Source organism: Bufo gargarizans, chromosome 1 (assembly GCF_014858855.1).
Source record: "Bufo gargarizans isolate SCDJY-AF-19 chromosome 1, ASM1485885v1, whole genome shotgun sequence".
Classification (NCBI taxonomy): Eukaryota; Metazoa; Chordata; class Amphibia; order Anura; family Bufonidae; genus Bufo; species Bufo gargarizans.
Window position 1 is genome coordinate 653,697,231 of NC_058080.1, and position 27,163 is coordinate 653,724,393.

The 27,163-nt window shown below is 47.6% G+C and overlaps 1 protein-coding gene across 1 annotated transcript in view; it reads right to left on the minus strand.

The window, feature by feature from the left end:
- Positions 1 to 1,690: 1,690 nt before the first annotated feature.
- LOC122935705 (V-type proton ATPase subunit S1-like protein) overlaps positions 1,691 to 27,163 on the minus strand; it is a 93,991-nt gene continuing 68,518 nt past the window's right edge. The window contains exons 6-7 of the mRNA XM_044291555.1: positions 7,760 to 8,003; positions 1,691 to 2,485 (exon numbers count right to left, since the gene is read on the minus strand). Coding sequence (XP_044147490.1) covers positions 2,159 to 2,485; positions 7,760 to 8,003 — 571 coding nt within the window. The 3' untranslated portion in view covers positions 1,691 to 2,158. The remainder of the gene's footprint in view (positions 2,486 to 7,759; positions 8,004 to 27,163) is intronic.

Here is a 27,163-nt window from a genome sequence, read left to right on the forward strand (position 1 = left end):
ATTCATGTGTGGGGTTGCTTCTCATCCAAGAGAGTGGGCTCACTCACAATTTTGCCATTTTATTTGATTAAAGAATGGTACCAAAACACCCTCCAACAGCAACTTCTTCCAACAATCCAACAACAGTTTGGTGAAGAACAATGCATTTTCCAGAACGATGGAGCACCGTGCCATAAGGCAAAAGTGATAACTAAGTGGCTCGGGGACTAAAACGTTGACATTTTGGGTCCATGGCCTGGAAACTCCCCAGATCTTAATTCCATTGAGAACTTGTGGTCAATCCTCAAGAGGCGGGTGGACAAACAAAAACCCACTAATTCTGACAAACTCCAAGAAGTGATTATAAAAGAATGGGTTGCTATCATTTAGGAATTGGCCCAGAAGTTGATTGAGAGCATGCCCAGTCGAAAAAGTCCTGAAAAAGGAGGGCCAACACTGCAAATACTGACTCTTTGCATAAATGTCATGTAATTGTCGATAAAAGCCTTTGACACGTATGAAGTGCGTGTAATTATATTTCACTACATCACAGAAACAACTGAAACAAAGATCTAAAAGCAGTTTAGCAGAAAATTTTGTGAAAACTAATATTTGTGTCATTCTCAAAACTTTTGCCTTTGGCTGGGAAAGGGTTGAAAAGGGCACCCTGAAAAAAAACAGTTTTCTCACATCTGTGCTGAAGACAAGAGACAGTCTTGTAGCCTAACACCAGGGGCAGATTGTGAACTTAAAGTGGCCCTGGAAAAAATACTAAAAGTGGCTCCGTTTTGTTGTCGGGTCCAAATTGATGGAAGGCAGGGTCAGCAATACCATATTGTGGCACTCTATACCACCCCAACAAAGCCAAATACCGCAGTCCACAAAATACTGCTGCCAGCAGCACAAAATACATCCCCAAAAAATACCACTGGCCGTCCGCCAGGACATTTTCCTGTAAGGTCTAAGGCCAATCTGCTCCTGCCTTACACTGAGATCTACTAGTTCCCATTGTAGATTAGATCATGATCGACCATCTGACCACCAGGCTCTAAAGTCTGAATATGAACAAAGCTGTGAAATGAGCTCTCCTAGTGTAATACTTTTGCAATATGGTGGTGCTGGAAGGGTCTTGTGCTCATATTTTGTTAGTTTATATTTTCCTGCCCTCCATGACTTCTCCTCTGTAGGATTACTGTGTCTTCAAGGTGTGCAGTGCTTCTTGGAGTGGTTGATGTCCCCATTCGATACTGAAAAAGCTGTCTGTGGAATGTAGACAGCTGCTATAACAGAGGTGGACAGCAATGGTGTGAGAGCTACCAAACTAGTTGTCAGCAATATGGATTTCATGGAGCCTCTGTCTCCTTCTTCACATTAGATGCTGCTATGGTCCACCTTTAGTACAGCAGCCAATACACCATACCTACACCCATAAGGACGAGGGTAAGTTATTAGGAGAATCTAGAATTCTAGCGAGTAGAAACCCCCAACTTTAGTGCTCTATACAGCACCACACAAGGTGAGGAATATGACCCTAGTTTCACATCTACTCCAAATAAACTTTCATGATTAGAACTCTTTTATTCTTGTTCTATGAAGGGTCTTGAGATGAAGATACAAAAAGACCATTGTGGAGCTGAATTAAACAAAAGCCAATGAGAGAACACATAGTACCCAGTGTATTTTTAACTTATTTGGATGCTCCTACCCCACTTTATTAGAACGCAGACAATCCCTTTAACTCTAGCCTTATGCTTTCCTAGCATTCTATATTTTGCTTGCGGTCACATGAAGCTTTTGCATTTTTGTACATTCATGTGCTTCATGTGATTTTCACTGGGAAGGCAAATCACGTTCATCTTATGCGACCAACAACCAGATTTTTATTCACCTCATAAATTATTTTTCGTTGGCGGGGACGTGGCTGTCATGATTACCTTTACTGTTTTTGATTCACAATCTAACACATCACCAATATACTGTGGGCAATAAACATCGTTGTGACAAAATGCTCTGTAGTTTCACAAGAGTCTTTCAGGGTCTTTGGTCTCCGGAGTTACTGTGTTGCACAAGAGTTTATTTTATAAGGTCTTTATCTGGGGAGTAATTTCTTGGAAACTGTGTTTAATGTGAAATCAGAATAAGAGAAATACACAAAGGGGAACAATGGTCAATTATAAAGCTAATGAGAAACAGATGCAAACTGCTGAATGCTTAGTCTACAGTGCTCCGGCTGTCTTAGCTCATAGTATTCCTGTCCGTTGCCTCTGAGGGGCTCCCTCTCATCTTCCAGGTAATTGTCCTTCATTTTAGGAAAATAGGTGGCAGAGCATTTCCTCTGATAGTGTCTGTCCATTGATTTCAAATGTATCAGCATGTGGAGTGCGTAGGCCAAAACTAACAGAAGGATAAGTGACATGACTAGACCCATAAGAATTGCTGGTGAAAAGTAGGTAGTACAGTCCTTGGCATATGCAAACTCTCCGGCTTCAATGAGAAATCCCTGTATCTGGAAAACAATAGCAGAAATGTAAAGAATTATAAAAAAAAAAATATTGACATTGATGGGTCTCATACTCAAAACAAGAACATTCACTGAACCCTAATTTACTTAAAAAAAGGTTTGTGAATGTAACTTAAAAGGGTATTCCAGCTTTTAGATACTGAAGATCTATCCTTAGAATAAGGTCATCCTTATCAGATCGGTAATGGTCAGACATCTTTCACCCCCACCGATCAGTTGTTCTCATCACCTGCCACAGGGGCGTAGCTAGAAATACATGGGCCCCATAGCAAAAATAATTTTATGGCCCCCCCCCCCAGTGCCATCCACAGATCCCCCTCCCCTAAACAGTGCCATCCACAGATCCCCCTCCCCTAAACAGTGCCATCCACAGATCCCCCTCCCCTAAATAGTGCCATCCACAGATCCCCCTCCCCTAAATAGTGCCATCCACAGATCCCTCTCCCCTAAATAGTGCCATCCACATATCCCTCTCCCCTAAATAGTGCCATCCACAGATCCCCCTCCCCTAAACAGTGCCATCCACAGATCCCCCTCCCCTAAACAGTGTCATCCACAGATCTCCCCCCTAAACAGTAACATCCACAGATCCCCCTCCCCGACGCTCACAGGAGCACATTTATAAACTAATCAGTAACTTGAACTTTAATCATTGACATTTCTGAATGCTGATCTCTTTACTTGGATTGGATACCTTACTCTGTCTTAGCTCTGATAACGGTACAGCAGGCAGTGCGGGCGGGCAGCGCTCACTCACTGACGTCACGCGCCTGCGCCGCCTAGTGGGAGGAGCAGGCGGGTGACGTCAGTGAGTGAGCGCCGCCCGCCCACACTGCCTGCTGTTACCGTTACCAGAGCTAAGACAGAGTAAGGTATCCAATCCAAGTAAAGAGATCAGCATTCAGAAATGTCAATGATTAAAGTTCAAGTTACTAATTCGTTTATAAATGTGCTCCTGTGAGCGGCGTGGCCCTGTATATTCTGACCCCCAGGCAAGCGTCTCTGTCACCATGGGAACGCCTGGGGGTTAGAATATACCATCGGATTTGAGTATTCAGGCTCACACTGAGAGTGTGAAAACTCAGATCCGATGGTATATTCTAACCCCCAGGCAAGCATCCTAGTCATCATGGGAACGCCTGGGGGTTAGAATATGATCGGATCTTCCTTACTCAGTGGCCTGGCTGGAGCCTCCCCAGCCTCTGTGTCGGCCCGGCCCTGCGTGCGCCTTGCTTCAGTCCAGTCCTGACTCCTTCTCCCCATCCAGGCCCGAGCCGCGGACCGCCCGCACCCCGCTCGCCCACTACACTAGTGTAGTGGGCGGGCGGTCTGCGGCTCGGGCCTGGCTGCCTGTTTGTAGTGTGTAAAAAAAATAATTAAATAAAAATAAAAAAAATCAACAGAAGGCGGCCCGGACGGGCCCCCAGTGGCGTAGGGCCCCATAGTCACTGCTATGGTTCCTATGGCGATCCCTACGCCACTGACCTTGCCAGCTCCAAATGGAAGTTGAACTAAAGTACGCCACCATGGTCACTACACAGTGCATGGAGCCTTCTGCTGCCATCTAAATCCACTGTTTAGTTTCTCGGGGCTACCAAAAATAGCTGAAAGGTGAGGGTTGAGGAGGTGTTAGATCCCCCCACTAATATGACAATGGAATACTCTTTTACTATAGATTCATACAAGGTGGTCAAGGACAGTGAGACCATTCTGCTGGCTTATCTTAACATCACAGTTATTACTCATTGTTCCTTTGGTCCAAAACGTTATCATTAACTTTCTAGGGCTAGAGACAAATGGATATGATTAAAGTGAGGTCAGAAACTTTTACACCAATGGAATAAAAGTGATTTTTTTTTCAATCCAGTGTTAATCATCTGTTTTATCTGTCACTGAAAATATGTTCCATCGTGTCAGACATACATAGAAATTAATGTAACTTTCTAGTGGACAAGTTCATTGGGTTGTCACCTTGGGAATTTTTTTATTTATTAGAAAGGTACACCAACAATTATCTGATCACAGGGTGTCACACGACTAAGACCCACAGTAACTGGCAGTAAACTGTGTGGGAACCTGAACGCCATTGCTCAATTCTCTTGTGGGACACCTCAGGGAAAATTAAGCATTTCACTATGCCCATTGAAATGAATGGCATGTGTAACACATCCACAGGTCTTATAGCGAGAAAGTTGTTCTTTTAGACGCTCTTTGATCTGTCTACTAGATGACTGGCCTGAACAGCCTAATTCTATTAATTCTGAATTTCATTTTCTGGACCACACAGCTGGACACATTGCTGTGTAGTAGAACTGCGATGAGAAAGGATTTCTGTGGAAATCTTATTCACATCACAGATAATATATTTGCATGAATACAAATAATAGATATTCGACTGTTATTTGGATTGCTGGAAAATATGCATTTTATTCTTACAAGATTGTCTGACTTAAAATTAACTAAACTGCAGGAAAGAGGTAAAAATAAGAAAAAGAAGTTTGACTGCTACAGCCAAGAAGATGGCATTATGGCTGCAATAGCAGGAAGGATCAGAGCGCCAGCGCGGAACTGAAGGTGTGAACAGGTAAGTATAACTTGTTTTATTATTTTAAATATTTCCCTGCTAATTGGCAATTTTTGATTTTAACTCGGACAACCCTTTTCATCTTGATTTTCTCCTAAAAAGTATGATTCATTTAAGATATAATATTAAAATATTTAGCATATAACATAGGTGGTCTTAATATAGACATTCAATGTGAGATTGGTGGGGCTGGATCAGACCCTCAGTAACCACACTGATCAACTGAAATAAGGGGCTTCATCACTGCAGTACCAGACGCCATGCTGTCCATGCCCATGTGACTGTGTGCAGTACTGCTACTGCAGCTTAGCTTTAGTCAAGTGAAATGGTGCTAACCTGCAGTACCAGACACAGCCACATGGACAGAAGTGGAGCTGTGCTGGGTACTGCAGTGAAGAAGCCTGAAGGCAATTTCTTTTTTTTTTTCTTTCTTCCCAGCATTACAATGTGCAAATAAATATGTTCAAGCATAAAGTCGGGCAAGATAGAAGAAAAGTGCTTTAGGGATTAACCCTTGTAAAATAGATAAATGATATGACAAGTGATAGACAGACAGGTAGGTAGACAGACAATAGACAGATACATTTATAGATAGATGCTATCATAGACAGCTACACCAGATAGTTCCAGTAGATAGACAGTTGATAGATAGATAGATAGATAGATAGATACAGACATACAGTGAGGAACAGAAGTATTTGAACACCCTGCGATTTTGCAAGTTCTCCCACTTAGAAATCATGGAGGGGTCTGAATTCACATTGTAGGTGCATTCCCACTCTGAGAGACAGAATTAAAAAAAATATTCAGGAAATTACATTGTATGATTTTTAGAAAATGTATTTGTCTTGCACTGCTGAACATAAGTATTTGAACACCTGAGAAAATCAGTGTTAATATTTGGTACAGAAGCCTATTTGCCTGTTTGCAATTACAGAGGTCAAACGTTTCCTGTAGTTCTTGACCAGGTTTGCACACACTGCAACAGGGATTTTGGCCCACTCCTCCACACAGATCTCCTCTAGATCTGTCAGGTTTCTGGGCTGTCGCAGAGGAACACAGAGTTTCAGGTCCCTCCAAAGATGCTCTATTGGATTTAGGTCTGGAGACTGGCTAGGCCACTCCAGAATCTTGAAATCCTCCTTTGGAGCCACTCCTTGGTTATCCTGGCTGTGTGCTTCGGGTCGTTGTCATGTTAGAAGACCCAGCCACGACCCATCTCCAATGCTCTGACTGAGGGAAGAAGGTTGTTGCTTAAAATCTCACAATAAATGGCCCCATTCATCCTCTCCTTAATACAGTGCAGTCGTCCTGTCCCCTTTGTAGAAAAGCACCCCCAAAGCATGATGTTACCACCCCCATGCTTCACAGTAGGGATGGTGTTATTGGGATGCAACTCATCCTTCTTTTTCCTCCAAACACGACAAGTGAAGTTTATACCAAAAAGTTCTACTTTGGTCTCATCTGACCACATGACTTTCTCCCATGCCTCCTCTGGATTATCCACATGGTCATTGGCAAACTTCAGACAGGCCTGGACATGTAATGACTTCAGCAGGGGAACCTTCGCATGATTTGAAACCATGATGGCGTAGTGTTCTACCGACAGTGACCTTTGAAACTGTGGCCCCAGCTCTCTTCATGTCATTGACCATCTCCTCCCTTGTAGTTCTAGGCTGATTCCTCACCTTTCTTATTATCAGTGATACCCCACGAGGTGAGATCTTGCATGGAGCCCCAGTCCGAGGGAGACGAACAGTCGTCTTTAGCCTCTACCATTTTCTAACAATTGCTCCAACAGTTGATCTATTTTCACCAAGCTGCTTGGCAAATGCCACGTAGCCCTTTCCAGCCTTGTGGAGGTCCACAATTTTGTCTCTGGTGTCTTTTGACAGCTCTTTGGTCTTGCCCATGGTAGTAGTTGGCGTCTGACTGACTGTGGGGTGGACAGGGGTCTTTAAAGAGCTCATACAGGTGCTACTAAGTTAGATTAATGAGTGTGGTAGAGGTGGACTTTTTAAAAGCACAGTAACAGGTCTTTGAGAGACAGAATTCTCAATGTTTCTCAGGTGTTCAAATACTTATGTTCAGCAGTGCAAGACAAATAAATTCTTTAAAAATCATACAATGTGATTTCCTGAATTTAACTTTTTTATTCTGTCTCTCAGAGTGGGAATGCACCTACAATGTGAATTTCAGACCCAGACCCTCCATGATTTCTAAGTGGGAGAACTTGCAAAATCGCAGGGTGTTCAAATACTTCTGTTCCTCACGGTATATGAAAGAAAGATAGATTAGATAGACAGACAGACAGATAGACGAGAGTTGCATTTTTCCAGGAGTAATCTCAGGATGTCTCTCTGTCAGACACAGACTGATATTATGTGACAGAGTTGGGCTATAGAGGCGAGACGTTCCTGATGACAATCCTCTCCGCTCATGTCATTGCCTCCAGAATACATCTGTGCTATCAAGGCAGTCTAGTGCAGGGACGTTCTGTGTGGCAGATATGCCTGACACTTGTGACATCATTAATCTAGAAAGCCTCAGGCTTTCAGCAAGTAAAAGTAGAAAGTACATAATACTATAAACTTCACTTTATTCCCCTCCTGTTATTTGCTGTATACTTTCATGCTCTTGTTAAAGTAAATCTTTTATGTCTGCTTTTTTATTACCTGGAAATCCTGGAACGTGACATCCCACAGCCGCGAGCTGTTTTCGGCGGAGCTGGGGACTAACAGCGCATCGTATTTGTGTAGGCTGCTGACATGCTGACAGTGGTAAGAATAGCTGACGGGAGCAAATATTCTGGAGGTGCTGAATGTTGCTTGCACAGAATGGTTAAGAAGTATCTGTAAGCTTTGCAGTTTGTACCAGTTCTGCACGGACAGCTTGTAGTAACTTTTTACTAATACAAATCTAAAACAAAAGAAAAATCAAATCTGACTATACACAATACATAATCATATATATAACCAGTAAGCTGGGGCATGTGGAGGACAGTTTTATAACTGACTATGGGTACTTTCACACTAGCTGCAGGACGGATCCGACAGGCTGTTCACCCTGTCGGATCCGTCCTGCCGCTATTTCGCCGTGCCGCCGGACTGCCGCTCCGTCCCCATTGACTATAATAGGGTCAGGGGCGGAGCTCCGGCACAGCACGGCAGTGCGCAGTGAGAGGCTGCCATACTAAAAAGTTGGACATGCAGTAATTTTAGTCCAGCGGCCTCTCGCTGCGCACTGCCGTGCTGCGCCAGAGCTCCGCCCCGTCCCCATTATAGTCAATTGAAATGGAGCAGCAGTCCGGCGGCACAGCGCAATAGCGCCAAGATGGATCCGACAGTACCCGCATCTGATCCGCAAAAATGCAGAACGGATAAGGACCCATTTTGCGGACGTGTGAATGGACCCTAAGGATGGTGCATACCCCCTAGTTCCAGTGAAGGGGTTGTCCGGGTTCAGAGCTGAACCCGGACATACCTTCATTTTCACCCAGACAGCCCCCCTGACTTGAGCATCATAGCAGTTCATGCTCCGATGCTCTCCTTTGCCCTGCGCAATTTAGGCATTTTCCAGAGTTCTGGTGACGTACTGGGCTCTCCATGGGGCTGCATCTGCAAAACGGCTACCAGGTGCAAAAGAATGCTACCAACAAAATAAAGTGGCACATTCCATACACATAAGGACAAAAACTCATGGGTGAAAATGCTCCAAACCCAGACACTGTAGCGTGTCTATTACCGGGGGAGCAATTCCTCTGCATGTGGTCGCAGGTATAACGGCAATCCCCAGCAAAAAATGGAGGATGCCAGGGCTGACCGCATGTGTATGGAATGTGCCACTTTATTTTGTTGGTAACATTCTTTTGCACCTGGTAGCTTCTGTGTCACATGGTCTGTTGTGGGTGCGGCTCACAGCTTTATTCTACCTCACAGTGCATTGGTGATACCACTATGGAGGCATGTGAGAGCCTGGCTGTGAGTTGATTTCTAGCACTGATTCAGACCCTGTTCACACACCACGGGCAGTTTAGTGGTAGGACCCCATGCGTGCTGAGACACCGTGACGTGGTGCATGAGGGGCTCCGATATGTTCCTGACTGGAAGATATTGGCAAAGTTCTCAGCTTTTAACATCGGCCTGAGGAATTAGCTAGTATTGTCAGTTGCGTATCATTTTGGTGCATTTTTTGCAGGGATTAGTGTATGTCCGGGTTCAGCTCTGAACCCGGACAACCACTTATAAGGGAAGCTGTCACCTCTCACCTCTCCTGACATGTCTGTTTTAGTAATTACTTGCATTCCCCATGGAACATATATATTCTTATGTGCCATTCCTTTATTATTCCTTCTAGAAGTTATGGATTAATCGTTAGAAGTTTGCAATAAAGGCCCAGAAGGGTGTTAACGGGGGGAGGCACCCCCCTCCTGTTAACACCCATCTGGACCATTGTTGCAAATTTCTAGCAATTCATTCATTAAGAAGTATGTGTGGGCAAAAGATGAGAGACAAAAGAGAACAATTGACAATGACACTAATAGTCATGAAGTCCATTTAAAATCCTGGAACTGAAGTATCAGCAGAATTTCAAGGAATGTTATTGCACAACCAGAACTTTAATAATAATACGTCCAGAGTGTTTGAAAGTTCATTGGCAGTAAAATGATAAAATAAACTGTTCAGCCATATAAAACCATGATTTTATAGTTAAAGGGGTTGTCCGGACTTTTAATATTGATGACCTATCCTCAGGATAGCCAGACAAAAAGGGAGGGGGAGTGGACAGCACTCCTAGTAGCCAGCGGTGGGTGCACCTTTCCAGAGAAAGTGGTAAGCTTTCCCGTAATCCACAGATAATACAAAAATATAAAAAAGAGATGATGGAGACAGCACATCCTAACCTTGGTTATTTTATTCCAGATGCAACGTTTTAGCTAAGAAAGGCTCTATAGACTTTATTTATAACCAAGATTAGGATGTGCTGTCTCCATCATCTCTTTTATATTTTTGGACTATCCTCAGAATAGTTAATCAATATCAGATCGCTGGGGGTCTGACAACCGGCACCCCCGCAGATCAGCTGTATGAAGGGAAGGCGAGAGCAGTGTTCACGCGCCATCTCCCTTCTCTCTTCCTAAAAATTTGCCGTAAACCTGGAGCACTTGGTCCCAGAATTTGCTTATAGTAGGGCAAGACCAGCATATACTGTATGTAACACGTTTCCCTCCTCCTGTCCACATCTCCAACATAAGATGGATACATTAGGGAACATTCGGTGGAGAGTCGTCGGGCAGTAATACTACCTGGAGAGAATCTTAAAATTATTTTCTTTTGCGTGGGCCGCTACGGACAATCCATGAGAGAACGCACACATTTTGAGAATGTCCTCGGTGAAAAAGTGAGTTGTAGGTCTACTTCCCATTTTCAATAATAGGGAGCTACATCTGGGCTGCTCTGGTCCAGTAGAATCTTATACATCTGTGATAACAGTCTGAAGTGAGTGTCGGGTTTTATAAAAAGGGTGTCAAAGTCCGTCAAGTTATGACAAAGCTTTTGGCTGAGTAAGCTATTTAGGTATAATCTCAACTGAGCATACATGAGCCACAGAGAGCCTTTAAGTCTCTCATCCAGATCAAGGGATTCGTAGGACACTACTTTTGCATTCTTCATGACATCACGGACCCTGGGATACGAAGATCTATTCAATATTAGGAACCCATCTACCCTTAATCCAGGGGTGATTGCAGGATTGCCCATGAGGGGCGTCATAGGACCTGGTCTCTGTGGTATCTGAAACTTCAGGACCCAGCTGTCCCATTGAGTAAGAGCATGATGAACTAGGAATAGCCATTCCTCTAATGGTGGTCTATCATCCTGAGTCGCCCATGGAGCAATGAACAAGTCCATCTAGGAGAATTCTTGTTCCAACTGGACCCAGAGTATCAGAGATGACCTATTAGACCAATTTAAGATCTGCATGAGGATCGCTGAAGCATCGTATACTTTTAGGTCTGGCAGTCCCGCTCCCCCTATACTTCTGGATTTGGTCAATACATTAATGTTTATCCTAGGTTTGCTCGTACCCCACACAAAGCGTGTTATGGCTCTGTGAAGAGTCAAGAAGAATCTACCTGGTATACAGATGGGTATTGTTTGAAAAAGATACAAAAATCTCTGTAAGATATCTATGTTGACTATACTCATCCTGCCAAACCATGACAGAGATTTCAATGAATATCTCTGCAGACCTTCTAGGGTCTTCCTCTGCAATGATAAATAATTGAGCGGATATTGTAGGTGTAAGTGAGTCAGAATCTGCAACCCTAGGTAGTTAAGGATCTGAGTCTGCCAGCGAAAAGAAAAGTTGCTCTGTAAAAGGAACACATCAGTTGCAGGGAGCGATATGTTTAGCATTTTTACTTTTGGTAAGATTAATCTTGAAGTTGCTGAGTTCACCAGTAGGTGGCAGCAACTCCATTGGCAAGCTACTAGTTCCAGTTTAAAGTATCTAGGCTGGAATGGATCATTCCAGATTAGCTCCCCCTCTGTGAGCAAAGTGGGCTGTTCCCGCATCCTGCAGCATGGGTGGAGAAGGAAGTTAGAGTTAGTGTAGCCCACCCCCTGCTAGGGGTAGGGTGTGTGTGTGAGGAGTTCCCCTGCATAGGGAAGACCGCAAGTCTCGGCTGAGACTTGATTATATACCCAGTCTGAGCACTTTCAGCCTCAGCTGGATGAAGAAGCAGAAAACCACAGACAACCTCCAGAGTTCCAGGAAGAAAGCATCCCCTGAGAAACTATCTGTGAGTTAAGTCCAGAGACCTAGGAGAAGCCATTCCTCCTCAGCTAGTCTGTCCCCATAAAGCAGAAGTTACAGAAAAGTGCAGAAGATTAATTTGTACAGAGCTACCAAGCAGACGACTTATCCTGCAAGTTCCAAGTTTAAAGCAGAAGCACTCATTCCTGCCAATTATTGCTAAAACCTGCTGGGACCAGAGACCAAAGCTGTATACTGCTTGGATACAAGTTATCTTCAGTAAAGAAACGTTTGAACTTCATCTAAAGGTCTGGACATCATTTACTCTGCAAAATTCCTCTATTAATCACTACACTCAAATTTATTGCAAGTGAGCCAGGAGCCAGCCGTACCCAGGTAGGAGACACCATTGACACAATTATCACTATCCGATAGAGACATTTTAGGCCATTGCACCACTCTGGCATTCCTAATCTGGGACGTGCGTTATAACACCTTGGAAGGGCCCTGGGATAGTACCCGGCGCACGCTGCAAATGGCGTCACGACACATGCAGAACTTTAACCACCCTTATCGTGGGCCTGGCCATTGCACTAGTATACCATTAGCTCTTACTCTAGCTGTGGGGTTGGTGTAAAGGGCGCAAACTTTATCCACAAAGCTAGGCCCTAATCCTATTTGTAACCTATCGAATGCTTTTTCAGTATCTATTGATAGGAGACACAAAGGATCCTGATGACTACGCGCCCTGGAAATAAGATTAATAGTTCGAATGGTGTTATCCCTAGCCTCCCTGCCTGGCACAAAGCCTACTTGATCTCTGTGGGTAACCTGCGGAAGCACTTTGCTGAGGTGATTTACTAACAATTTAGAATACATTTTGATGTTGCAATTAATTAACAAGATGGGTCGATAATTATTGCAGACGGTCACATCTCTGTTTATTTTCGGGATCACGACTATGGGGCATGTGTCTCTAAGGCTTTTTTAGGAAAAGGGCAGGAAGGGGAGATGCTATTAAATACCTTAAAAAGGAAAGTTACAAGGAGATCTTGAAATTTCTCTAAAAAAGGTGTGGTGACCCCATCCGGGCCTGGGCCTGGGCTCCCCCCCCCCCCCCCCTTTACAGAGGTCAAAACCTCTTTAATCTTTATCTCCTAGAATGCCTCTTCCATTGTAGAGCTTACCTCTCCAGAGATTGAGGGCAGCGCCGTTTCTTCTACATATGTTTTAATACGGTTGTCTAAGTCTGATGTCTGCATATCAACCAATTGGCCCCTGATGTTATATAGTGATTTGTAATATGATTTAAAGGCCTCAGCTATTTGGCAAGGATGGTGAACTGATGTGCCCCTCGTATATATAATAGTGGGAATGTAATTCCCTTGCTGATGAGGATGTATGAGTCGCCCTAGGGCTTCTCCAGGTTTATTGGAGTTTTCAAACAGGTAACTGCGAAACCTTTCGGCATTTCTACAGGTAGATCTTCTGAAGCTGATCTCTGGCCAGGGTAAGCTCAGTAAGGATCCCAGGGTCCAGTGACTGTTTGTGTGAATACTCTAAAGCAGTTACTTGGGACAATAACTGTTGTACTTTGGCGCCCCGCTCCCTCTTGAGTCTAGCTCTATTTTGAATAAACACCCCTCGTAGTACACATTTTAGTGCCTCCCATTGCAGAGAAAGAGCCGTAGGATCTGATGAGTTATCCATTATGAAACCCTTAATGGCGGATTCCAGATCACCCAAACACACACTGTCACGAAGGAGAGCCTCATTTAGGTGCCAAGTCCATTCCCTAGCCACCAGGTAACTCAGGTAACTCCAAAGATAGGAATATTGGGGAGTGTTCAGACCAGAAGAAAGTCCCTATATGTGTGTTTGGGTGGAAGGCCAATGTACGGTGAGAGATCAGGAACATGTCCAGCCTACTGTATGATTGGTGGGCTGAGGAAAATTAGGTGTAATCTCTGTACTTAAGGTGCAAAATGCGCCAAACATCTACCAGTTGCCTAGAGTGAAATTGCCAAGCTAGGAACCATTGATTTGCCTGTGGAGGAGTCCAACGAGGGCTCCATGGTCATATTAAAGTCGCCCCCTAGCAATACGATCCCTTCAGTGAAGGCGTCTAATTTGGACAGAATACCTGTAAGTACTTTACTTTGTCTTAAGTTCGGAAAGTATAGGTTCCCGATGGTGTACATTCTCTCACGGATCCTCAGCTTCAGAAAAAGGAACCGTTCACATGGGTCTGCCTAGACTCTAAAAAGGTATACGGCAGAGATTTATGCAAAGCAATAGAGACCCCTTTCGACTTAGAGTCAGGATTCGTACTGTGAGCCCAATAGGAGTAGTATTTAGAGTATATACCCGGTATATGGCCTTGCTTAAAATGTGTTTCCTGTAGCAAAAGAATCTGCACCCTCTCTCTGTGCATGCCGTATAAAACCGTAGAGCGTTTCTCAGGAATATTAAATTCCCTATACATTTAGTGAGGAGAGTCTGACACCAGGTGGAGCCATAGTCATGGATGGAAGGGTGAGGTAGGGTATGAAGGGGTGGTTCAGGAAAAGTAAGGATTGAAACAAAGAAAGAAGTGGAGGATATTAAAAAAAAAAGGCTCAAGAGACCACTTATGTGCCCTTACAAAGTGTGAAAATTCTGAGTTAGAAAGAGAGAAGAAGAAAAAAAAGAGAAAAAAAAACGAGCAATGACAATATGGTGTCACTGGTCCTGTGCAGTATCTGATCAGCACAGAAAAATACTCAAAACAAGTAAACAAAAAAGAGAAGAGAAAAAACCCTCTGTGGAGAGGATTGTGACGTCTCTAACTAAGTAGAGACGAGTTCCTAAATAGGAGACGGACTTCCAATGACAGAGCAAAGGAGCCGCCCCGAGGCTGGGACACCGGGTAACAAAACAGATACTTAACAAGAAGAATATCAAAACCCCACAACCAGAGCCACCAAAAGGGTGATGTGTCCCTGAGGGCTGTAGGCCAGGGACACGCTAGAGGACCAAATAAAGAGAAACAAAGAAGAAAGCAAACATGTAGCTTAACGATAAAGGATAGGAGCTCTCTTCCACAAAATCTTCAGATAGTTTCAGGTGGGTTGGGTAGCGCTGCTGTGTCGCTGTAAGTTGCTCCTAGGTCTCCCTGTAGTAGAGAACGAGAAGGTAGTGGAGGCACACCATGCCAATCTGGTAGTTGAATTATAGGGAGATCCATCGCTGTGAGGAACGCCATCAAATCATCTGGGTCTCGCAGCTCAATACGTTGACCATTCTTGCGAACTACTAGCTGAATTGAGAAACCCCACATATAGGGGATATCATTTGCTCTGAGGAGGTCTGACAAAGGTTTGAGGGCTCTCCTCTGGGCCAAGGTGGAGCGTGACAGATCTTGCAGTATTGTTACAGTAGCCCCATCAAAGTCAATGGTAGAAAAGTTGCGGGCCTTTCGCATTATTTCCTCCTTAACTGCAAAATAGTGGAGACGGCAAATTACATCTCTGGGTTTGGAGGAATCCGGGTTGATGGGAGCCAGGGTTCTATGAGCTCTATCTATCTCCAGGTGCTCAAAGACTGGTTTCTCCAGTATGGTGCTAAATAGGGATCAAATCCTCTGTTTTGGTAGATTCAAGGAGACCTCTTATTCTAACATTATCTCTCCTGTTGCGGTTCTCTATATCATCATGTAGGCATTATAGCTGGCAGATATGACGGTCTCTAGTTTCTCACTGGGCCATCAATTTATCTACTTTAGCAGCAGTATGATCATGCATGGAACCGACCTCCTCAACCTTCTCCTCTATAGCTTGCACTTTGGCTTTCACCGCTGATAGCTCCTGTTTTCTAATCTCTCCACAAACTTCTCCATTTCTTGGTGTGTCAGGAGCAGTTTCATATGCTCTTTCCAATCCCACTGAGTATCGGGGGGGGGGGGGCCTCCGACATTTTAGCAGAATCAAGCGCCCTTGCAGTACCTGAGTGGAGCTGTGAGGCCGGGCTGGCACTCCAAGATGGCGGTGACCGCGTGGGAGAGAACTGCGGTAAATGATCCAGCGGCGCTGATGGGCAGGCCCGAGAGGACTTCGAAGTAACACGCTCTGGTGTGCAAGTATGTCTCACTGATTCAGCGGTCGGCTCTGCTGGTGTCGGGGCAGCAATAGGCTGCTGGGATGGGCAGAAAGGTGCGGCACCTGGATTGCAGCCTGCTGTGGTCTCATCTTGGGCCGATCCGGTTGTGAAGAAGCGGTGAATGCTGCTTTGCTCCCCTGAAGTCCCTGCTGAGTGATTGCCAGGGAGGGACTCTTTTCTTGTCCTCACCATTGGTACTCTCAAAGGGCTCTGGAGCAGGCTAGTATGGAGAATCTCTGTGGTGCATGATCACTCTGCCATAGTCAGGCAACGCCCCCAACCACTTACTTTTAGTTCATGAGTGACACACTACTGAAACCAGCAGGTCTGTGACTACTAGAGAGGGCAGCATAAAATTGATCACAGGTTCCCTTTAAGTGATGGGTATAGGATGTTTTTTTTTATTGTATTGAAGTGCTTGAATTTATTAGAAAATCATGGGTTTATATTGCTGAAGCATTTAACTTGTCATTTTACTGCCAATGAACTTTAAAACACGCTGGAAGTATTATTATTGCTACGAGTTGTGGTTGTGCAATAACATTTCTCGAAATTCTGCCGATACTTCATTCCAGGATTTTACATGGACTTCATGATTATTAGTGTAATTATTCCTTTAATCCCCAACCACTTCCAGTGCTGCTGTTCCAATCCTTTACTCCGGTCTGCATTTAGCCAGCTGCAGCAGGGATGTGTCCATATACCCCACACGACCACTGCAACCAATCACTGAGGGCACTGGATGCTGCAAGCATTTAAACAAATCCCGAGGGGGAAGAACCGGAGCAGCAGTGCTGGAAATGGCCAGGAGGACCACAGGGGAGGACCTGAGCAGCAGTGCTGGAAATGACTGGGAGGACCGTGGGGAAGGACCAGAGTAGCAGTGCTGGAAATGACCGTGAGGATCAGAGCAGTAGTGCTGGAAATGATTGGGAAGACCAGAGCAGCAGTGCTGCAAATGACTGGGAGGAACCTGGCAGAGGACCAGAGCAGGAGTGCTGGAAATGACTGGGAGGACCGTGGCGGAGGACCAGAAGAGGAGTGCTGGAAATGACCAGGAGGACTGTGAGGGAGGACCAGAGAGTGCTGGAAATGGCTGGGGGTTAAGTGGCGAGTACAGGATCTTTTCTTACTTTATCACATTTAATGGCTTTGGGAAGATTTCAACCCATTTAATTAAATGCTGTTATCTAAGATAATAATGTCGACATAGCAATAATAGCATCAGAGCCTGATGGAAGAGAACATGTAAAACAAGACTTAACTGTCAACTGTTCATTCAATTTCAGGACTGGGCCTCATGCACATGGATCAGTGTTGTACAAATCCATTATATGGAGCCCAAACTACAGTACACCTCCATATGCCATGGTTTTATTCATTTCCAATGAATGTGGTATGTACGGAGATAATCATTGCTTTTATGGGAAAATTCACCACCTCACAGTTAGGGTCGTTTCTAGAGGCGGGCGAGGGGTGCGACCGCACGGGGCGCATCCCTCATGACAGAAGATGGGGGGCGCAGTCAGCAGGGCCCAGCACCGGAGGGGGGCCCTTTCTGTCCGGAGGCCATTGTGGAAGCGCTCATCTCCAAATTCATCTGTATCGCCGTCCTCAGGACAGCGATACAGATGAATGGTGTGGAGGAGCAGGGGTGAGGCGTCTCCCTTGCCCCTTCCTCTGATAGGCTACATGCCTGGTGCCTGTAGCCTATCAGAGGCCAGTGCAGGCGGCGCAATGACGTCATCGCGCCGCCTGAGCCGTACAGAGCAGGACACAGGCCGGAAGAGGCCTGCATCGCATCACTGACCGCAGCATAAGGTAAGTGGAGCAACGGAGCGAGGTGCAGACAGTAGCGAAGTGCATCTTGACTTGGGGGGAAGTATGAAGGCAGGAAGGGCTTAATTTATGGGAGATTCGGGTCAGGAGTCTGATTGGTAGTTGAGGGGGGCGGTATTAGTTAATTTTGCAGGCTGTATATAAGCTGTGATAGGGGTGGGACTTGCAGAAGTGTCCGGGGTACCTGTGAGTTGGGAGCTGTATGTGAGTAGTGCTATGTTCGGTGTAGTATTTGGTAGTAATGGCTTCCTTAGAGGATTTGTTGGCTGCGGTTAGGGCAGCGGCAGAACAGCATGGTTCTGCGTGGCTGCAGAGGAACTTTCAGGCGGCTTTGGAGGCGCAAGCTGCGCCGACAGTGAGGAGCAGCTTGCGACCCCCCAGGTGCGGCAACGCTTGAGGAGCCCCATCAGGGACCCTCCGCTGCGGTCGGTGCTGAAAGGGTTACGGCCAGCAGTCGCAGCGGGAGGAATCCTGCGCAGCGTTAAGTGCCCGCAGGAGAGGGTCGGGGTAGTCCTTGTCTCCTCTCTCCTTCACAGTGGGGGGGGTCGCGGAGTGGAGCGGCGTTACCCTCGCAGGATGTCCCCTGTGAGGGACGGGTGCGTCGGGCCTTACCTGGAGCGGTGAGCGGGAGCCTGGCCAGGAGGACGTCGGCTGTTGCGGTCTCACTGACCAGTGGTGAGGGCCTGCCAGTGGGGATGGTGACTAGGTCGGAGCGGGTGGCGCCGCGGCCTGTATCTGCGGGCTTCTTCCTGCCATAGTAAAAACAGGACGGGCGGGACAGCGACGCCAGCGGTGAGGCCTGGTACTGCAGGCAGGAGGATAAGGGGAGGAGCGCTGGCTGTGGGAGCCGGTTTGGCCCCGCCCACAGTGCAGCAGGTTGAGCCAGCAGCCTCAGGGATACATGGTGCAACTCTTGGCTGTATGACCGGGGAGTCGTGTCCTGTGAATTTGAGGAAGAGGCCAGGGATGTTCGGGGACGGCGGGCACCTTGCGGTGGGCACTTGTACAGCGAATCATCGGAGCTGCGACCCCGTCTTTTGGACATCGATGAGGGTCTTCTGCCGGAACTGTCACTGGAAGAAGGGGAACTCAACCAGGAAGAGTGAGAAGCGGACGACAGAGCGGTGGACGCAGCAGGCATCTGTCCGTTGACGTCTTCATCACCGGTCGGAGCTACGCCGAGTGGAGTTACAGCGCAGTCTGCGGCTGCTGGGTGGATCCCCCAGGGACAGCCAGGTGAGAGGAGGTCGAGTAAGGTTCATGTGTTGGGTGGGGGTGGGGTTGCATTTGATCAACTGTGCAGGACTGGGTCGGAAGGTTTAGCATAGGAATTGTTGTCGGGCATGCTGTCACTCTTGTTGCGTTTGGGGTCAGGGGCGGTCACATCTCCAGCTGCAGTATGGGCTTCTGCGCCGGCGGTGGGGGCTGGGGAGCGCGCTAGTGTGGTTTCTGTGGTGAGCGCGCCTGCTGCGGCGGCTGGGGGAACGTCAGGAGAAGCGGAGGTGAGCAGGGGTGGGAAAGGTAAGGTGGGGGAGGATGTCAGGTTGGCGGACGCAGCAAAGGGGGAGGTTTATGTCTGCTTTGAGGGGCCATTGGGGGCCCATTTGAAGCCTGAGGTCCGGGAGAAGATTTGGAAGGACGAGTTTGTAGAAATATTTTCGTTGCTTCCATTAGAAAAGTTCCATTTGGATAGGGTCAAGCCTGAGGAGAGCAAAAGAGAGGAGGAGGAGGAGAAGTGGCGGTATAGACTTATACCGCGCACTTTTTCTAATTGGCTGCAGGCTTTCGCTATTTTAGCAAGTGTAGTCGGTGAAAAGATGCCCGAACACTGTTAGGCACTTTTTTGCTATATGGACGCGGTGGGGGAGGCATACCGGACATACGGGGGGGGTGGCTTGGCTCCAGTATGACGAGCAGTTTCGCCAAAGGAAGGTGGTCCGGCCTGGTATTCGGTGGGACCATAAAGACATTAGCCTTTGTATGCGGCTGATGGCAAAAGGGGGTAATCAGCCCTTTCGGGGTGAGGCCGGTGGTTCCTCGGCAGCGGATTCCAATAGTGTAATTAAAAAGGGATGCTGTTGGCAATTCAATGAGGGGTATTGTAGGTATTTGGCCGATTGCCGGTTCAAGCCCGAATGCTCAGGTTGCGGAGGTGCCCACAGCTTGTCGCTGTGGTTTAGGCGCAGGAAAGGGAAGGGATACAAGGCTGGGCAGAAGAGGGGTGACTCCGGTGAGGGTGGACGAGATGGAGCTGTTTTTAAGGAATTATCCAAATAGGGAGGCGGCGGAGTTGTTGCTATCGGGTTTTAGGGATTGTTTTAAGATCCCGTGTGTTTCGGAGGGTTTAGGAGTCGCGGCTCGCAACTTGTCTTCCGCGTTGCAACGTCTGGAGGTGGTTTTGGATAAGATTGCGAAGGAAGTGGCGGCTGGGAGGATAGTTGGTCCATTTGCGGAGTGTCCTTTGCAGGATTTGTGGGTGTCACCGTTGGGGTTGGCCCAGAAAAAGGAGCCGAACAAATTTCGTCTAATTCAGAATCTGTCACTTCCTGCAGGGGGTTCAGTTCACGATGGTATCAACGACGAGTTGTGTTCTGTGTCGTACACGTCGTTTGACGAGGCGGTGTGGTGGGTGCGCCGTTTCAGGGGACTTTGTTGGCAAAGACGGATATTGAGGCAGTGTTTCGTTTACTGCCCATTCATCCGGATAGCTTTCATTTGTTGGGTTTTAAATGGGTTGGGCAATTTTATGTTGATTGTTGTTTGCCGATGGGCTGTGCTATTTCGTGTTCCTTGTTCGAAAAGTTTAGTTCTTTTTTTGGAATGGGTGGTGAAGCATGAAGCGGGTTGGAATTCGGTGCTGCACTATCTTGATGATTTTTTTGTTTTTGGGGCCAGCAGGGTCACGGGTCTGTTCGGTTTTACTGCACACTATGGAGCGGGTGGCGGCCAGGTTTGGGGTCCCGTTAGCACCGGAGAAAACTGAGGGGTCGGCTACCTCTGTTAAGTTTTTAGGTATAGTAATCGTAAACTGTCTGCTGAGGTGCGGGCAGATTTAGTAGTTTGGGAGCGTTTTTTGTGTGAATTTAATGGTCGTTCCATGTGGATGGAGGAGCCAATTTTTAGTGTAGACTTGGAACTGTTTACGGATGCGTCGGGTTCTTGTGGTTATGGAGCGTATTGTCAAGGGCAATGGAGTTCAGGTCCGTGGCCAGAGGAGTGGGCAGTGGCCGGTTTACTGGGTAACTTAGTGTTATTAGAATTGTTCCCGATTGTGTTGGCAACTGTGGGGGGACTTGTTCAGGAATAAACGGGTGCGTTGCGATGTCCTCTATGGCTCTGGAGCATGGCCTTGGGGTCTCATCAAATCTGATTATGCGGTCCGTGAGTAGGAGTACGTAGTCAGCTTATTCTTATGTGTGGTCTCAATGGGAACGGTTAGTGGATCAGGTAGAGGGTGGCGTGGTAGTGGAGGACTTGCATTTGTTACTGGTGTATTTTGTAGGGATGTCTTATAGTTCAGGTGTCTCTTTCTCTGTAGCTTCAAAAAGGGTTGCGGCTGTGGCTTTCTGGTTGCGTTTGCACGGTTTGGCTGATGTGTCCAGAAGTTTTTTGGTGAGCCAGGCGTTAAAGGGATATAGACGCAGTGTAGTGAGGACAGATACTCGTCGTCCAGTTTCTTTTAGGGTGTTGCAGGATTTGTGGGATGAGGTTGGTGTGGTGTGTAAGTCTTGGTATGAGGCGTGTTTGTTTCGAGCTGCGTTTTCTTTGGCCTTCTTTGGTGCCTTTAGGGTCTCCGAGTTGGTAGCCAGCAGTCGGGCGCGAGGTGGGGGTTTGTGGCGAGAGGACATTAGTTTTAGTGATGAAGGTTTGCGATGTGTGTTGCGTAGGTCAAAAACTGACCAGGAAGGCAGAGGGGTGGTCATTTTATTGTGCCCTTTGTGTGTGTCAGTGCTTTGCCCTGTATGTTGCGTGGAAGAGTTTTTGTCTTTGGGGCCAAGTGTGGGGGGGTCTTTGTTGGTGCACCAGGATGGAACGGCCTTGTCTTGTTTCCAGTTTGTTGCGGTATTCAGGAAGTGTCTAGCTGCGGCAGGTTATCCGGCCAAGGAGTTTGCGTCTCATTCCTTCAAAATAGGCGCGGCGACTGAGGTGGCCAGACAGGGTCTAAGTGATGAGGCTATTAAGCAGATTGGCCGATGGGAATCGGCATGTTTTCGGGCGTATGTTCGTCCTCATATGTTATAAGTGTTGGGTTTACTGAGCTGTGTTTTGAGTCATTATGTCATTTGTATTAGTTGCACGTTAAGGCATATTGTCAGGACTCGAACCCGTGGCCAGTCATGTCCCAGGCGGTAGCTCTACCCACTAGGCTACCGTCTCTCCTTGGACTATTCTCTTGCTAACTTCTAACTACCTCTCTTGTCCTTGCCTTGACCTGCTGATTATTCCAATCTCTTGCACCTGCTACTTCCCTATAAAACCCAGCCCTTGAACCCAGCCCTTTGCTGGTTATTGTGCCTCCAAGCCTGTAGCAAGCTTCCTCTCTGCTCCTCCACCACTATTGCTGTTTTACCCTCGTTGCCAACCCGGACCGTTTGACCTCGCTGATTTGCCGCCTGCATTGACTCACTGCTTACCACCGACCACGCCTCCGTCTACTCCTGCTGTTACCTCGCTGCCCTCTCTGCTGCCGACCCGGACTGATCGACCACGCTACCTGCCTTCTGCTTCTGCGGGCCATTGCCACTGGACTCCATACTTCCAGCTCGGGTGTCCTCTGACTCAGGTGAGCCTCAATTGACACTACCAACAGAATAACCAGCCTAAAAAAAAATGGAGTCCGTAATGGCCACCCTGCGCAAGCAGGTGTCTGAGCTGCAAGAGTTCGGCACCACCTACCAGGAGAAATTTTCACTACTCCAAGGCCAGGTACAGAGTCAACAGGGGGAGATCATTGAGCTCCAACGGCAACTCCTGGACGTACGCGGCGCGGCTGCAGACACCCGCATGCCACTACCCTCGAAATTCAATGGAGATCGTCGCCAGTACCGGGGCTTTCTCAATCAGTGCCGTATCTACTTCCGGATGCATCCGGCCCCCTTTTCCACGATAGCTGTCTGCTGCACGATCTGGATGTTTTCATCACAGCTATGAGCCAGGTCTTTGATGACCCCAATCGTTGTGTGACAGCTGAGGCAAGACTACACAGTCTTCGACAGGGAAGACGCTCTGTCGCCGAGTACGCCGCCGAGTTCCGCCGCTGGGTCTCAGACACCAACTGGAATCCAGCTGCTCAAAGGAGCCAATTTCGGCGAGGTCTATCGGAGGCGATCAAAGATGAACTTGCCAGACTTGAAGCCCCGGATTATTTGGACGACTTCATTCAGGTGTGTGTCCGTATTGATCAGAAGCTCACCGAGAGAAGGAAAGAAAGGCTCTGGTTCCAAGGCGACAGACCCACTTACTCTTTCTCCTCTACTACCCAGCAGGTCGCCCAACCTCCCATTGAGCCGATGCTGGTTGACGCAGTGCGCAAGACTCTGTCCGTAGCAGAAAAAGAACGACGACTGGCCGAAGGCCTCTGCCTCTACTGTGGGGAGCCAGGGCACATTGCCATCAAATGCCCCAACAAATCCCGCAGAACCATTGCCGTCACTAAACTGCGAGAGCAGTGGCAGGCCGCAACCCCACCGGTGACGGCAGAGACAACTGAGTTAGCAGCCACCGGGTCCCACTTCACCATTCCAATTGTCATTACCATCGGGGATCGACGACTTCTCTGTTCTGCAATGCTCGACTCCGGAGCTGGCGACAATTTTATGGATCTAACTTTTGCTCACGAGAACAACATTCCGCTTGTAACCAAGACAGCCCCCATCGATCTGGAAACAGTGGATGGGTCTCCACTCTCCTCGGGACCAGTTACACATCAGACCGCAGATTTACAGCTCCACATTAAAACCGACCACCACGAGACGATCCACTTCTCTTTGATTGCCTCCCCCAAGTTTCCGGTGATCTTGGGCATCCCGTGGTTAGCCACTCACAACCCGTCGGTGGACTGGGAAACCCGCTGTCTACAGTTCACATCCGAGTTCTGCTCTTCGAACTGTCTGCATGAACCTGCTTCCCCAATGCCCAAAGAATCTTTCATCTCGGAACCAACTGTCAAGGAGCTGTTGCCTCCACAATATAGCGAGTTTCAGGATGTCTGCGACAAAAAAAACGCAGACAAGCTGCCACCGCATCGACCATACGACTGCCCAATTGAATTATTACCTGGGGCTGAAATACCCTTCGGCAGCATCTACTCCCTCTCGGAGCCTGAACTCAAGGCCCTGAAGGACTACTTGGACGAGGACCTAAAGAAGGGCTTCATTCGACCCTCCACCTCCCCTGCGGGAGCACCCTTCTTCTTCGTGGAGAAAAAAGACTCCTCTCTACGCCCTTGCATTGACTACCGCAAGCTGAATGATGTTACGGTAAAAAACCGTTACCCTCTCCCCATGATTTCGGAACTTCTCGAGAGACTCCGGGCAGCGAAGGTGTTTACGAAGCTCGATCTTCGAGGGGCCTATAATCTGGTTCGCATTCGCCCCGGGGATGAATGGAAGACCGCCTTTCGCACACGATACGGACATTTTGAATACCTAGTTATGCCCTTCGGACTTTGCAATGCCCCAGCCACTTTCCAACATTTCATTAATGACGTCCTTAGGGACATGCTAGATCTGTTCGTAGTGGTATACCTGGACGATATTTTAATTTTCTCGGAAAATCTCGAACAACATCGCGAACATGTCCGCAGGGTGTTACAAAGACTCCGCGAGCAGTCTCTTTACATCAAGCTCAAGAAATGCGAGTTCGAACAGACCACCACCCAGTTTCTCGGTTACATCATCTCCCCGGAAGGGCTGAGTATGGATCCTTGGAAAATTCAGGCTGTAATACATTGGCCTCCCCCTAAGAATGAAAAGGAAATACAGAGGTTTGTCGGCTTCGCCAACTTTTACCGAAAATTCATTCGGAACTTCTCAAAAATCGTTACTCCAATTACCCAGTTAACCAAAAAGACTGTGCCCTTTTCCTGGACACCCGAAGCACAGGAAGCCTTCACCAAGCTCAAATCCCTCTTCACGTCTGCTCCAATTCTGATCCATCCTAATCCCGAACTGCCATTCACAGTCGAAGTGGACGCTTCCGACACCGCAGTAGGCGCTGTCCTATCACAACGTACGGGAGAAAAGATGCTTTTACACCCTTGCGCCTTCTTCTCTCGCCAAATGTCCCCCGCAGAAAGGAACTATGACATCGGGAATAAGGAATTGCTGGCAATCAAAGATGCCTTCTCGGAGTGGAGACATCTATTGGAGGGGGCCATCAATCCCATAACTGTGTTTACTGACCACCGAAACCTCGAATTCATCCGTTCTGCCAAGAGGCTTTCCGCCAGACAAGCCAGATGGAGCCTTTTTTTTTCTCGATTCAATTTCATTATCACATATCGCCCGGGGTCGAAGAATGGCAAAGCAGATGCCCTTTCCAGGATGTTCTCTGAACCTTCACAGGACAACAAGGGCCAAGCCAGCATTCTACCTGAGAAAAAGGTCTTGGGAGCTACCTACCCAAAGGAACTCCTGGGGTCAATCAAGAAGGCTTATGAAAAGGACCCCTTCCTCACCCACCCAGCAGAAGACGTCAACCTCACCCTCAAGGGTGGCTTCTGGGTATACCTGGATCGACAACTGTACGTACCAGAAATGGCACGGCTCGAGGTACTAAAATATAACCACGATACCAAGTTGGCTGGCCATCCAGGTACAAGAAAGACCCAGGAACTCCTGTCCCGCTCCTTCTGGTGGCCGTCATATAAGGAAGATACTAAAAGGTTTGTCTCCTCATGCACGGTCTGTGCCCGCAACAAGACTCCCCGCTCTTCACCCGTGGGGCTGCTGCGACCACTCCCCATCCCCTCCCGCCCTTGGGGTTCAATTTCTATGGACTTTGTAGTTGACCTACCCCCTTCAAAAGGGATGAACACCATCTTGGTTGTCGTGGACCGCCTTACCAAGATGGCGCATTTCATCCCCTGCAAGGGCCTACCCACCGCCAAACAGATGGCTGACCTGGTATTGCGTGAAATCTTTAGGTTACACGGGGTTCCGGATGATGTGGTCTCTGACCGAGGAATGCAATTCACCTCTAAATTCTGGAAAGACTTCTGCCTGGCCCTTGGGATCACGGTAAACCTGTCCTCCACCTTCCATCCCCAGTCTAATGGGCAGACAGAGAGAACGAACCAGACCCTCGAGCAGTACCTACGTTGTTTCATCACTTATTTGCAGGATGACTGGTTGGATCACCTTCCTACGGCCGAGTTTTCCTACAATAATGCGGAACACAGTTCCACTCATTACAGTCCTTTCTACGCCAACACTGGCCTGCATCCAGCTTTCATCCCACGCCTGCCCATCACTTCCACGCTTCCAGCTGTGGCCGAACGCCTGGCAAATTTACAAGAGGCACAAGAGAACATTTCCAATAATCTCCTTGAGGCTCAGAGACGCTTTAAGCGGGCGACAGACAAACATCGTAGACCCGCTCCGGACTTTCAGATAGGAGATCAAGTGTGGCTCTCCACAAGAAACCTAAGACTGAAGGTACCTGCTCAGAAACTGGGCCAAAAATACTTGGGGCCTTTCCGGATCTCTGGTCGGATTAATGAAGTCACCTTCCGACTGGACCTCCCACATTCCATCAGGGTGCACCCAGTCTTCCATTGCTCTCTTCTCAAGCCGTTTGTAGAGAACACCTTCCCTGGCCGCCATCCTCCCCCCCCCCACCACCAGTAAGGGTACAAGGCGAAGAGGAGTACATTGTCTCTAAGATCCTTGACTCCAGACTCCACCGGGGCAAAATCCAATACTTGATTTCCTGGAAAGGCTATCCTCCAGAAGACAACTCCTGGGAACCGGAGGAGAACATTCATGCCCCCAGACTTGACAGGGAGTTCCATCTGAGTCACCCAGACAAACCTTCCCCTGCAGTGCCCGGAGGTCACCTTGGAAGGGGGGGAGTACTGTCAGGACTCGAACCCGTGGCCAGTCATGTCCCAGGCGGTAGCTCTACCCACTAGGCTACCGTCTCTCCTTGGACTATTCTCTTGCTAACTGCTAACTTCTAACTACCTCTCTTGTCCTTGCCTTGACCTGCTGATTATTCCAATCTCTTGCACCTGCTACTTCCCTATAAAACCCAGCCCTTGAACCCAGCCCTTTGCTGGTTATTGTGCCTCCAAGCCTGTAGCAAGCTTCCTCTCTGCTCCTCCACCACTATTGCTGTTTTACCCT